At 41.5% G+C, this 13781-nt stretch overlaps 1 protein-coding gene across 1 annotated transcript; it reads left to right on the plus strand.

Moving 5' to 3' along the window:
- Window positions 1-445: 445 nt before the first annotated feature.
- LOC122766181 (extracellular calcium-sensing receptor-like) lies at window positions 446-5846 on the plus strand. Its single transcript, XM_044020847.1, has 6 exons — window positions 446-613; window positions 1182-1373; window positions 2369-2902; window positions 3673-3897; window positions 4606-4729; window positions 4834-5846. Exons 1-6 carry the CDS (start codon window positions 446-448, stop codon window positions 5733-5735), a joined length of 2145 nt encoding a protein of 714 aa, XP_043876782.1. The 3' UTR covers window positions 5736-5846.
- Window positions 5847-13781: the final 7935 nt, after the last annotated feature.

A 13781-nucleotide genomic window follows, 5' to 3' on the forward strand; every position in this document is an offset into this window, starting at 1 on the left:
CATAGATGAGAGTGGGACGATTATACTTACTTTTTCCTGTAAATTATGTAAATTACATTAATTTTACACTCTTAATGTAAAATGGAGTAGAAAGAATGTGTTTATAACCATGTTCAAGTTTTTATATGAACAGACTACATTCATCTGTATCAGCCACAGATTTTATCCCAGGGCTTTCCGGTGGGCTCAAGCTATGAGACTGGCAGTGGAGGAGATAAACCAGAATCCAGCGCTGTTGCTGAATTACACTCTGGGCTACAAAATCTTTGATTCGTGTGGATATCCACTGACAGGACAGAGAGCTGTTTTATCGATGCTGAATGGGTTGAGTGAGGAAAACTCTTCTATGTGCACAAATGGCTCGTCACTCCTCGCTGTGATTGGGGCTTCTGGATCTGCTCAATCTATTGTTTTGTCAAGAATCCTGCAGCCATTCAGGATCCCCATGGTAACATACTTTTGTTTATGTCAATCATCACAAAAATGTATTCTTCTCTCAGTAACACAGCACTCTGTTTTTACACGGATCAGCTACTCTTCTTCATGTGCATGTTTGTCAGACAGACAAAAATATCCAACATTCTTCAGAGTAATTCCTAGTGATGACTACCAGGTAAAATGTAAAGCATGTGGTCAATTATTGTTTCCAGTCAAAGCTCGACATATTTACTACTCTGTCATCGGGAATAATTATTACAACTACTTTTAAAGCTTTAAACTGTAAAATTAAATCTATGAATACACACTGGAACACTGAGAAATGGCTTTAAATGTATAGGTTTTCCTCTTTCTCATATTGTATCTTCTTTTCAGGTTTGGTCATTATAATAATGTTATATTGTTTTGATGACAATCATCAGTATATTTAAATTTGTATTGTTATATTATTATTATTTTTTTTATAGATATGTGTCAATGTCTTTTTCATTGTTAGTCCCTCTGCTTTTTTAGAGTCTTAGAAACCACAGCACTGCTTACATTTTATTTAGACGGAACATTGCTTATATGTGTTGTACCTATCAATTAATACATCAATATATATTCTGCCAAACTTTCATGCTTTATCAATAACAGAATACAGCCATGTTATAACATGAAAAACATGTAAAACATGAAAAACATGTTATAATGTTTTTCATGTCTGTGATACTGGGTGAAATTCTTTTTTCTGTTGAGCCCAGGTGAAAGCCATTGCACGGCTGCTGGTGCAGTTTAACTGGACTTGGGTGGGGCTGCTGCGAGGAGACAATGATTATGGCCGTTTTGCTGCTAAAGGTTTACTGAGAGAATTACAGGAAACCAAAGTATGTGTAGCGTACCAAGAAATGATTCCTCTGCTCTACACTCGCCAGGGGGGACTTAGGATAATGAAGGTATGAAAACACTGAGGGCACTATTGACTTCTTCTCTGCTTTAAACTACAGTTTTTGTCATTCACCCATTCACATGCATACACTGCATCTATGTGGAGCACATTTTTTCTTTCATACCCATTCACACACTGCTTGCACAATCATGTGACGTTAAGTGTCTTGCCCAAAAACGCATCAGCATGTAGACTCTTGGAGCTGGGAATCAAACCCTCAACCTTTCAGTTGAAAGACAACTCACTCTACCACTGACCCTCTTTAATACTCTAAACTCTAGGGACTGGGTAGAGTGGTGACTTGATGCTATACAAAATGAACTAAAGTTTTTAAAGTGTTAATGTGTTTCTGTTTCAGTTAAAGACACTTTTGTGTTGCTAACATATATTAACACATAAAGCCTTTCAATCTTCTTTTGTGGACCTACTGTTGTCTTCAAATTAAGAGACTCCAGGATAAAACTGTATCTTTGTCTCACTTTCATCCATTTATCCCATCTGGCCCATATTAGATCCAGAGAGGTCATGGTGTGACTAACTGACCATATATGAAAAAAAAAAAACCTTTACGAAGAACATCACTTAACTTAGTCCACAATAAGTCAGTACATGTGCTTACAATCAAAAATGACAAAAGGATCAGAATTGCAAAATGCTAGACAATGTCCAGAAAATGAAGAGGGTCATTACACGAGGAAGATGAATAATGTCACAGGTGAAACTATTAGGACAGAGCATACAATCTCAATGGTGGGAAAATACAGGGTGTGAAGTCAAGACTCAATGTTAGTGTCAAAATACAACAGGAAATGATGAATCATGGAAACAAAAACATGACTTCACTTCTTTTCTTCAAAAGGAACACCTGAAGACTTATACTAAGTTCGATACTAGAAATACTAGTTATTTTTCACTGTGTACGAGTTTTTCTTATTGTCACTCAGTTTTAATTTTGTCTCTGTGTAAAACCCTGTGATCTACATTATCTGACCCTCTGTAAAGGTGATGCGTAGCTCTACTGCAAAAGTGGTGGTGGTATTTGCAGGTGAGGGGGCGATGACACCTTTCTTGAGAGACTACATGACTCAGAACAGCACTGGAATCCAGTGGGTGGGGAGTGAAGCCTTGGTCACAGCATCAGTCTTTTCAGGGAGAGAGTATTACCCTTATTTGGGAGGAACCATTGGGTTTGGCATCAGAAAAGGTCATATCTCCAGATTGGGTGACTTCCTGCAGACAGTAAACCCTAAGAGATATCCTGACAATGTCCTGGTGCATGAGCTGTGGGAGTCTCTGTATGGTTGCAGTCCTTTTCCATCATCTGTTACCCAGATGCCGCCCTGCTCAGGGCAGGACACTCTGCTGGAACAGCACTCAGCCTACATGAATACATCCAGCCCTAGAATCGCCTATAATGTATATAAGGCTGTATATGCCATTGCTCATTCCCTGCACAACCTCCTTCTCTGTCAGCCAGGGAAGGGGCCTTTCCAGAACAATTCATGTGCTCAGAGCAATGACATACACCCTTGGCAGGTACTGTATAATCCGCTATGTCTTTACCATTATAAACTGTGGGTCAAAGCCCAATTGTTGGCCTTGTAGTTTTGTAGATAGTCCTCAGACCACAATCACTATCTCCCATTTGCCAAAGTCATTTAGCACACTGTACAAATGGCAAACATATTTTCTGTGTTGCATTTGAATTCTAAAATGTAATCTTTAAAAATATCTCAAATCTAAATAACACATATTTGATGAATATTTAAATATCAGTCATCATCTAACCGCTTTATCCTCCACCAGAGGGTCGCGGGGGGTGCTGTGCCAATCTCAGCTACATCGGGCGATAGGCGGGGTACACCCTGGACAGTTCGTCAGTCCATCGCAGGGCCACACACAGCTAGAGACAAACAACCATTCACTCTCACATTCACTCCTACTGTCAATTTAAAGTGTCCAATTCACCTAATCCCCACATTGCATGTTTTTGGACTGTGGGAAGAAGCCGGAGAACCCGGAAAAAACCCACGCACACACGGGGAGAGTGCTAACCACTACACCACCGTGTGGCCCATATTTAAATATATTTCATGAAAATCTTTAAATTGATTATTGTTCCATTGTAGACACAACAAGATATTTTTATTTCAATGTGATGTGTCCAGTGTAACATTATGTTACGTTTCTTAGGGTCTTTAAAACCTCAAAACTCTACAGACTGGGAAGCTCTGCAAGACAACATTTTACTGAAAACGTTGTTTAAGGCAATTCAGTGCAATTTTGTGCATTTCTTCATTTTCAAGCTGCAACATTACCTCCAGGAAGTGAACTTTCAGATTGCTGGTGAGATGGTGGACTTTGATGCCAAGGGCGACTCTGTACCCTATTATGATATTATCAACTGGCAGAGAGGCCCACAAGGAAACATTGAATTTGTCAGTGTGGGTTTGTTTGATGGAACCAAGGATGTTGGAGAGGAGCTGTTGATCCAGGAGGACGGAATAATGTGGGCAGGACATCAGAGTGAGGCAAGCTGCTCACACCGTGTTTTTACCTTCATCAGATGCCAACTGTTGAGGTTCTGTAGGTTGAGATGGAGGTAAGTCAGGTGGACAGAACAGACTGGATCTGAAACAGGGTCATTTGTTTTCATACACAACAGGGATTCAAAGACCAGCTGGACTATGATGTATTTGGTGACAGTGTTGTTGCCCTCATGGATATTTCTTTTTAGAATGTGAGAGTAAATGGTTATTTGTCTCTCTGTGCTGGACTGGTGACCCGTCTTGGGTCTGACTCCGCCTTTTGTCCTATGTCAGCTGGGATTGGCTCCAGCTCCTTATGACGCTCATGTGCAGGATAAAGAGGTAGATAATGAATTAATATTAATGACATTAAAGGCTTCTGAAAGAGCTCTCACAGATCTACAGCTAAATATATTAAACAGAACCACAGGTTATGGAAAAGCTTATGGGCAGGAACCCAGTAATCAGTGTACACCTTATAACCATGTGACCATCAAAAAGTTGTTTGATGACTCCCGGCAGACTAGATTGACATCTGTAGACCAAATACTCTAACCAACATAAAACTCTAAACACTGTGTTAAACACACAAACTAGAAGTGACACATACTTCTTTGACAAGGGGTTTTGGAATTTTCATCATTTTCCATCTGTTAATAGATTAACCAATAACATTTAACAATATCAGGTTAAATGTTCGCTCCTCTCTAGGTGCCAGTGTCTGTGTGCAGTGCCAGTTGTCTTCCAGGCTTCCGGAAGGCTGTCCGTCGTGGGGAGCCTATCTGCTGCTTTGACTGTGTACCATGTGACAGTGGCAAAATTAGCAATCAGACAAGTAAGTTTGACCTGAACAATAAAATGTCAAAGCAAATCCATTCTTACAATTGTAGTACAGAAGTAATGCAATACTGAAAATTGTTCATACTTTCTTCCCTTTAGACTCAGTAGATTGTACAATATGTCCTGAGGACTTCTGGTCAAACAACGACAGAACAGCCTGCATCTCCAAGAAAGTGGAGTACTTGACCTTCGATTCATTGGGAATAGCCCTGACAGTGATGTCTGTGGTGGGCGCCTGCTTCACTCTGGCTGTCTGTGGAGTCTTCTTCTGTCACAGACACACAGCCATCGTCCGTGTGAATAACTCCGAGCTCAGTTTCTTCATACTGTTTGCACTGACTCTGTGTTTCTTGTGTTCTCTGCTTTTCATTGGAAAGCCAACATATTGGTCCTGCATGCTGCGCCACACTGCCTTTAGCATCACATTTTCACTGTGTATTTCATGCATCCTGGGGAAGACCCTGGTGGTACTGGCTGCATTCACTGCCACCAGGCCAGGGCACAACATCATGAAGTGGCTGGGGCCTAAGCAGCAGAGGACCATCATCTCCAGCTGCACTCTGGTTCAGGTGATTATCTGTGCTGCCTGGCTCATTGATGTTCCACCGTTTCCATCCAGAAATACACAATATGAACATTCAAAGATCATATTGGAGTGTAGTGTGGGCTCTAGCCTGGCATTCTGGTGCGTTCTTGGATATATTGGTCTGCAGGCCTGTCTGTGCTTTGTATTGGCTTTTCTGGCCCGAAAGCTGCCGGGGAACTTCAACGAGGCCAAGTTCATCACATTCAGCATGCTGATATTCTGTGCTGTGTGGCTAGCATTCATCCCTGCTTATATCAGCTCCCCTGGAAATTATGCAGATGCAGTTGAGTCATTTGCCATCTTGGCTTCCAGCTTTGGCTTATTGTTCTGTCTATTTGCTCCAAAGAGTTACATTATTTTACTGAAGCCTGAAAAGAATACAAAACAGCACCTGATGGGGAAAGAAAAGAAATGATGAAACAAAAATTAACCCAAAGCTATTGCAAGTCAGTAGCAAATGGACTTGCAGATTTCTTTCAGTGACTTATGTATAACTAACCATTAAAAAATAACAACAAAAAACAAACTTATTTAATCAATGTTGTTTTGATATTGATATTTCTTTACAGGATATGAACCAGTTGTGGCAAGTGTGCACAATCAAATCACAAGGTACATCATCTCAAGACACTTTACATAGTAAAACATACTACTCACAATATCACAGTTATATTATAGTTATAATTATATTATGTTACATGAGAATGCCACATTGCACACATAATGCACAATGAATTCAATAAGTATCAGTAACTATCACTTTATTTAAAATTTTTAAGAAATAATTGTAGAAAAATCCTGACATTTTGAAGATATTGGTTTTATATCAATAATAACAATAAATACACTAAAGAAGCATGTACAAGATTAAAAAAAAGGGTAGTCAATTTGATGGACTTCAAGAAGATTTAGAAAACATGGAACCTTCACAGGATGCTTGCAGAAAGGCAGTTATTACAATATGTGTAACAGAACAACATAGAAATATTGCTTCTCGGTCAGTTCCATGCAACAATGCAGTGATATTTCCACTGCTGATGGCTGATTGAATTCTCTCTGGTGATTTCAGTGCACCTGCAAAGAATGTGGGTCACATGCCCCAACTTGCCACACAACCAGTGTGCGCTTGAGACAACATGTGATTTTCCAATGTAATCTTTTATGAGGTATTCTTAGCCATATTTCTAACATGCAGTCAAATGACAAGATCAACAGCCCAGTTGTTTTAGGTGTTCTATCTCAAGCACACCAGATGCAACTGTGGCAAAGTGGTGGTAGGTGAGAGGAAACCAACAACGCCACCTCACGGTATTACACCCCTAGGAAATAACTAAATAATATAAGTAATTTATGGCTGGGCACTGCCCAGTCATTACGCGCTGATTTCAGGGCACTGGCAAAGAATGTGGATCACATACCCCAACTTGCCACACAACCAATGTGTGCTTGAGACAACAATTGCTTTGCAAATGTGAGCTTTTATTTGCTATTTTATTCAGGGGGTTGAATAAATTTGAGACTGCATAAGTCATTGAATGTAGGATATGATGGTGGATTTGGATATAATTGGGCACCTGAAGTTTTTTTTTGCATATAAACCTAAAATGCAACTATATATGCAACTGATTGATTGATTGATTTATAATGTTGATGTTGCAAGTTGGGGATCATAACCGGCATTCTTTGCAGGAGCACTGAAATCACCAGACAGAACTTAATCAGCCATTACTGCACTTCTGATGCGTGCAGTACCCTCTTTCCTGAATCAGCATCATGCTGTGATCGCTGTTTGTCATGGCTCTGGCTGTGGCTGTTTGCATGGTTGTGACCATTAGATCTGTGCCCTGTCTGAATCTCAGCCTCCAAGCCGTGGCCGACTGCTGTTTTGTATCCCTCTCTTTTTTTATTGGTTGATCTTAAGTCCCAGGCTGGCAGTCTGGTAGATGGTCAAATTCAGGTCGGGCCTCAAAAAACTAGCCCCCACTAAATTGCAGAGCCACAGTTTGGATACCGGCTCAGCGGTTTCACATGTTTTGGGGGATACCTCTAAGCTAATGTCATCCTGTCCACATTTGGATGTGGTCATAGGTGGAGTTAGAGTGCCCTGTTTTCTAAATACTTGTCCTGTGGTTTCTACAGTTACAGAAAACTTTAGATTTTTGATGAAATTTGAAGCCGATGGGACATGCATTCCTGCAATCTTGTCACTGGCTTGAAGCTAGAGCTAATGGTCTATCTATGCCTTATATTGACTATCTAGAGCTAGATGTTGAGATTTTTGGTAAGTTTTTTAGGAATGAATGTGATTCCCCAGTGCTACCAAGAGCTTTTTGGGCAGCACGGTTTGGCATTGTTTAATTTGCCTTCAGTATCTACAGCCCCACAGCCAGTTGTGCAGGCCTTACATTTTGGACATACAACAGAGCTGAACTGTTAGACTTAGCAGAGGACATCACCACAACATACAATAACTTTATCCCACCAGAGATATGGCATTACCCCTGGGAAACAAGGATTCCCCCAGGACAAACACGTAAACGGAGGCGACGCAGACGAGGGAAGCGAGGAGGGCTAAGGGCGTTCGGTCTCTCCTCAACAAGATGGATGAGCTAAGACTGCGGATTACATCGAGCCATATGGAGAACTGTGCCATGATAATGACGGAGACAAGGCTGGACTCAAATACACCAGACGATACTATCAAGTTAGCTGGCTGCATTTTTTACTGAGCAGACTGCAACATCAACTCTGGGACTGTGCAGGAGCACTTTACCAATGAATTCTAAGAACATGTGGCAGGGATCAAAAACATCACTAGTTACAAAAGCAATAGTGCAGCCTCAGGCCCCATGGACCTCACCCTCCCTGATACTCTGAACCAGTTCTTTGTTCTTTAGATTATTTATTCAGGGGGGACCAACCTCCAGCCAGAACTGCCTGAAGAAGCCACAGAGTGGTTGAGCACTCTGAACTGTACATCAGGGGAGAGAAAATAGAGAGGGTAGACTGCTTCAGATAACTGGGAGTCCACATCACAGCTGGTCTCCCCTGGTCAGCACACATTGCACATTAGGTGGGAAAAGCCCAGAAAACACTGTACTTCCTCAGGAAACTGAAGCAGCATCACTTCCCTCAAAACCTGCTGGTCAGGTTCTACCAGGTAACAGAGAGGGTGATTGGAACCACACTATCCCCTCTATCTGAGATCTATGCTGGCACACTTAAAAAAAAAGCTAGCTGCATCTCGAAAGACACCACCCATACTGGACATGAACTGTTTACCCCCCTCCCCTGTGACAAGGAGATACAGGACACTTAGGGCACGCAACAGACTGAAGAACAGTTTTTATCGAGAAGTAGTAAATGTGTGAAACCCTATTTACCTGTAGATACTGTCACCACAATAATTTAATAAACACCTAGTCTGTTTTTATCATAGTTTTTAAAGAACATTTGTTCTTAGTCTTCAGCCATTGTCTATGGTATTGTCATTGTGTTTATTTGCATTTTTGTATCACCATCACATCATCTTGCAGCTGTAAATGGCAGAGGCAACCCAAGCATCTGTCACCATCCAGCCTCATCCTACACATCTTTACAGCAGGTTTATCCCCTTATCCAGAAGATACTGGTGTTTTGGAGACGGAAGAAACGTCCCAATGGTGAGGAACGCCGACAAACATTATGGCCTGCATTAGTGCTTCTTCAAGAGTGGGACCGCCTAGTAGATAAGGCTGGTGTCCTCTATCGCCAGGTATTCTACCCTGATGGTGCTGAGCCTGTGTACCAGTTGCTGCTGCCAGTTATGCTAAAGGAGGTGGTGCTTACCTGGGTTCACCAAGACCATGGCCATCAAGGTGTGGAAAGGACTTTGGAATTGCAATCACGATATTCACAAGAATATCATCTTGGCACAATTGGCACATTGGTGTCAGGTTTGCAAGAGGTGTGAAGTTGCCAAAAACAATCAAGGGTTCTGTCTTGGGCCCTCTCCTCTTCTCTCTATACACCAATTCTCTTGGTTCTGTTATACTCTCATGGTTTTTCCTATCACAGCTACACCGATGACGCCCAACTCATTCTCTCTTTTCCCAGCTCCGACACACATGTAGCAGAATGGATCTCCGCTTGTCTGACCGACATCTCTCAGTGGATGTCTAACCATCACCTGAAACTCAATCTTGACAAGACTGAGTTTATTTTTCTCCCAGGAAAGGGCTCTCCCACCCCAGACCTGACCATCACCCTAGACAACTCTGTGGTTGCTCCTTCTCCGATTCTACCTCGACTAAGACGACAACAACAACAACAACAGAAAAAAATTATACATCACACTTATGACTAGCACTTCATAGTTTGGCTTACTTGAAGTTCTTACTTACTTCTAGCTCTTATTTGTACCCAAATGTTTAAATGCACTTATTGTAAGTCGCTTTGGATAAAAGCGTCTGCTAAATGACATGTAATGTAATGTAATGTAATGTAATTTCCTCTTAGCTAGAGTTGAAGACCCAATTGGTGGTGATGTTCACGAGTTGGTTCAGTGCCAAAGGAACTGAGATCAACATGTTCAGGAAGCATCATTGAGTGAAGGTCAGTTGGTTCTGTTAAAGGACTTCAGTGCAAGGGGGCAGCATAAAATCCAGAATGTTAGGAGCCCGTTGGTGCATCATGTCCTCAAGGCACCGAAAGAGGGTGGATCCGTCTACACAAGTGCACCCATACAAGACCAGACAGGCCATGCAAGTCCACCATACCATGTTGAAGCCCGTAGCTGTAGCAGAACCACCTGGGAATGTCCTCACCTGTACTCCAGGTCCCGCTGATGACCTACCCCTGAGGATGACTTATTATGTGATGGTGATCTGATCTGATGTACCTGAGGTATGAAACACCACAACTGACTCCTACTCCATTGTTTGCCAAGACCCAAATCACCCCTGAGTTATGGTGCCCTCAACCTTCAACATCAGGTCCTCCGGTTGTACCTCACACTGTGACAACAGGCCGACCATCTGCACATTCAGCTGTTCCACCTACCAGTTACCCTGACCCCCAGGGAGGAAGCAGCATGATGGAAAACTCCAGAATTGTCCAGCACCTTCCGCGACCAGTGTGGGAGTCAGCTCACGGGGGGCTTACGAGGCTGCAAACTCCTCTGGTCCTGTAGTCAAGTGAATTTGTCGCTATTTTTAGGCCATGGAACTAGGTTTGGTAACCTTTGTTTTGTCCATCGTCAGGGCGAGGATGAAAGGAGGAGGGGTAGATTGTTGCAGAATTAAGATGCCATAATTGACGTCTAGTGTGTCCTTTCAATTGCTCCTCTTACTTGTTAACCATTCACTTCAGATGCCATTCTATAAAATGGGTGGCTGTTTCTGAGCTCTTCCCTGATGATGAATGCACCCCCTTGTTCTTGTCCGCCCCACTTCCGTGTCACAGGTATGAGCGATGTGAAATGTTTGTGCCGGTGTGTTTTCATTCATGCAGTAAATGACGATAACTATTTGTTTCTTGTAGGTCGCCTTAAAGCAGGTTATTCTCTTCTAGAGGTGCCCCTCTCGCAGCTTGGTAGGCCTTTTTATTTCCTTTGTAACGTAGTCACATGATGCAAAATATATGAATGGGTGTCTAATTATAGGTTACCGCTGATAGTGGTTGCGTGCACACAGTGATATTGGGTATGTAGACTTGATGGTGCCTTTTTCAAATGATATTTTTAACAAACTTAATTCACGTTAACCTAGGGACAACAGGCCTGGTTTGGCACTCTGGCAGTTCCACGCACAATCACTTTTGCTGCACTCTCCTTCACACTACATGAGACCTGCTGCATTGTCTACAGCAGAAACTGCTTTGCCTACAGCAGAATATGCCTTGTTTACAGCAGATAACTTGCGTTGCTAACCAACATAATCGGCTTTGCATGGCTTGCACGATTGATTAGGTTTCATAATATCTTAACGGAGTGGATGGGATTTAGTCATAGTTTACCACATGTACTTGTGTTTAAGCACGTGACTACTGTCCAATCCAAAGCCACACAAGATGCAAGACTCAGAAGGTGTGATACTGTAGGCTTTATAAAGTGCCTTATCGTTTCCTCTCTCCCTCTCATTCTCTACTCATCCCAGTGACACATTATGACTTCACTGGCTTTATTTTCTTTGCTTTACTTTCTCAGTGTCTTCACTTTAACTGATAGCTCACTTTCCAGCATCACCACTGCAGCTCCACCAGAAGCCTCAAAGTGCACTCTTCTAAACAGCTTCCAGCCAGGATTTTTTGTCCAGGGTGACTATGTCATTGGTGGGATTTTCCCCCTTCATTTTAATCTGAAAAAGCCAGACCTTAACGGCACCTACAGACCACCACCTATAAATTGCAATGGGTGAGTTTCATAGATGAGAGTGGGACGATTATACTTACTTTTTCCTGTAAATTATGTAAATTACATTAATTTTACACTCTTAATATAAAATGGAGTAGAAAGAATGTGTTTATAACCATGTTCAAGTTTTTATATGAACAGACTACATTCATCTGTATCAGCCACAGATTTTATCCCAGGGCTTTCCGGTGGGCTCAAGCTATGAGACTGGCAGTGGAGGAGATAAACCAGAATCCAGCGCTGTTGCTGAATTACACTCTGGGCTACAAAATCTTTGACTCGTGTGGATATCCACTGACAGGACAGAGAGCTGTTTTATCGATGCTGAATGGGTTGAGTGAGGAAAACTCTTCTATGTGCACAAATGGCTCGTCACTCCTCGCTGTGATTGGGGCTTCTGGATCTGCTCAATCTATTGTTTTGTCAAGAATCCTGCAGCCATTCAGCATCCCCAAATTTGTATTGGTATATTATTATTTTTTTTTTTATAGATATGTGTCAATGTCTTTTTCATTGTTAGTCCCTCTGCTTTTTTAGAGTCTTAGAAACCACAGCACTGCTTACATTTTATTTAGACGGAACATTGCTTATATGTGTTGTACCTATCAATACATCAATATATATTCTGCCAAACTTTCATGCTTTATCAATAACAGAATACAGCCATGTTATAACAGGGCACAAAACCAAATAATTTATTAGGATATTTTCATTTGTTCAAGTTTTTCATGTCTGTGATACTGGGTGAAATTTTTTTTTCTGTTGAGCCCAGGTGAAAGCCATTGCACGGCTGCTGGTGCAGTTTAACTGGACTTGGGTGGGGCTGCTGCGAGGAGACAATGATTATGGCCGTTTTGCTGCTAAAAGTTTACTGAGAGAATTACAGGAAACCAAAGTATGTGTAGCGTACCAAGAAATGATTCCTCTGCTCTACACTCGCCAGGGGGGACTTAGGATAATGAAGGTATGAAAACACTGAGGGCACTATTGACTTCTTCTCTGCTTTAAACTACAGTTTTTGTCATTCACCCATTCACATGCATACACTGCATCTATGTGGAGCACATTTTTTCTTTCATACCCATTCACACACTGCTTGCACAATAATGTGACGTTAAGTGTCTTGCCCAAAAACGCATCAGCATGTAGACTCTTGGAGCTGGGAATCAAACCCTCAACCTTTCAGTTGAAAGACAACTCACTCTACCACTGACCCTCTTTAATACTCTAAACTCTAGGGACTGGGTAGAGTGGTGACTTGATGCTATACAAAATGAACTAAAGTTTTTAAAGTGTTAATGTGTTTCTGTTTCAGTTAAAGACACTTTTGTGTTGCTAACATATATTAACACATAAAGCCTTTCAATCTTCTTTTGTGGACCTACTGTTGTCTTCAAATTAAGAGACTCCAGGATAAAACTGTATCTTTGTCTCACTTTCATCCATTTATCCCATCTGGCCCATATTAGATCCAGAGAGGTCATGGTGTGACTAACTGACCATATATGAAAAAAAAAAAACCTTTACGAAGAACATCACTTAACTTAGTCCACAATAAGTCAGTACATGTGCTTACAATCAAAAATGACAAAAGGATCAGAATTGCAAAATGCTAGACAATGTCCAGAAAATGAAGAGGGTCATTACACGAGGAAGATGAATAATGTCACAGGTGAAACTATTAGGACAGAGCATACAATCTCAATGGTGGGAAAATACAGGGTGTGAAGTCAAGACTCAATGTTAGTGTCAAAATACAACAGGAAATGATGAATCATGGAAACAAAAACATGACTTCACTTCTTTTCTTCAAAAGGAACACCTGAAGACTTATACTAAGTTCGATACTAGAAATACTAGTTATTTTTCACTGTGTACGAGTTTTTCTTATTGTCACTCAGTTTTAATTTTGTCTCTGTGTAAAACCCTGTGATCTACATTATCTGACCCTCTGTAAAGGTGATGCGTAGCTCTACTGCAAAAGTGGTGGTGGTATTTGCAGGTGAGGGGGCGATGACACCTTTCTTGAGAGACTACATGACTCAGAACAGCACTGGAATCCAGTGGGTG

The sequence above is a fragment of the Solea senegalensis genome, linkage group LG3 (genome assembly GCF_019176455.1).
Source record: "Solea senegalensis isolate Sse05_10M linkage group LG3, IFAPA_SoseM_1, whole genome shotgun sequence".
NCBI lineage: Eukaryota > Metazoa > Chordata > Actinopteri > Pleuronectiformes > Soleidae > Solea > Solea senegalensis.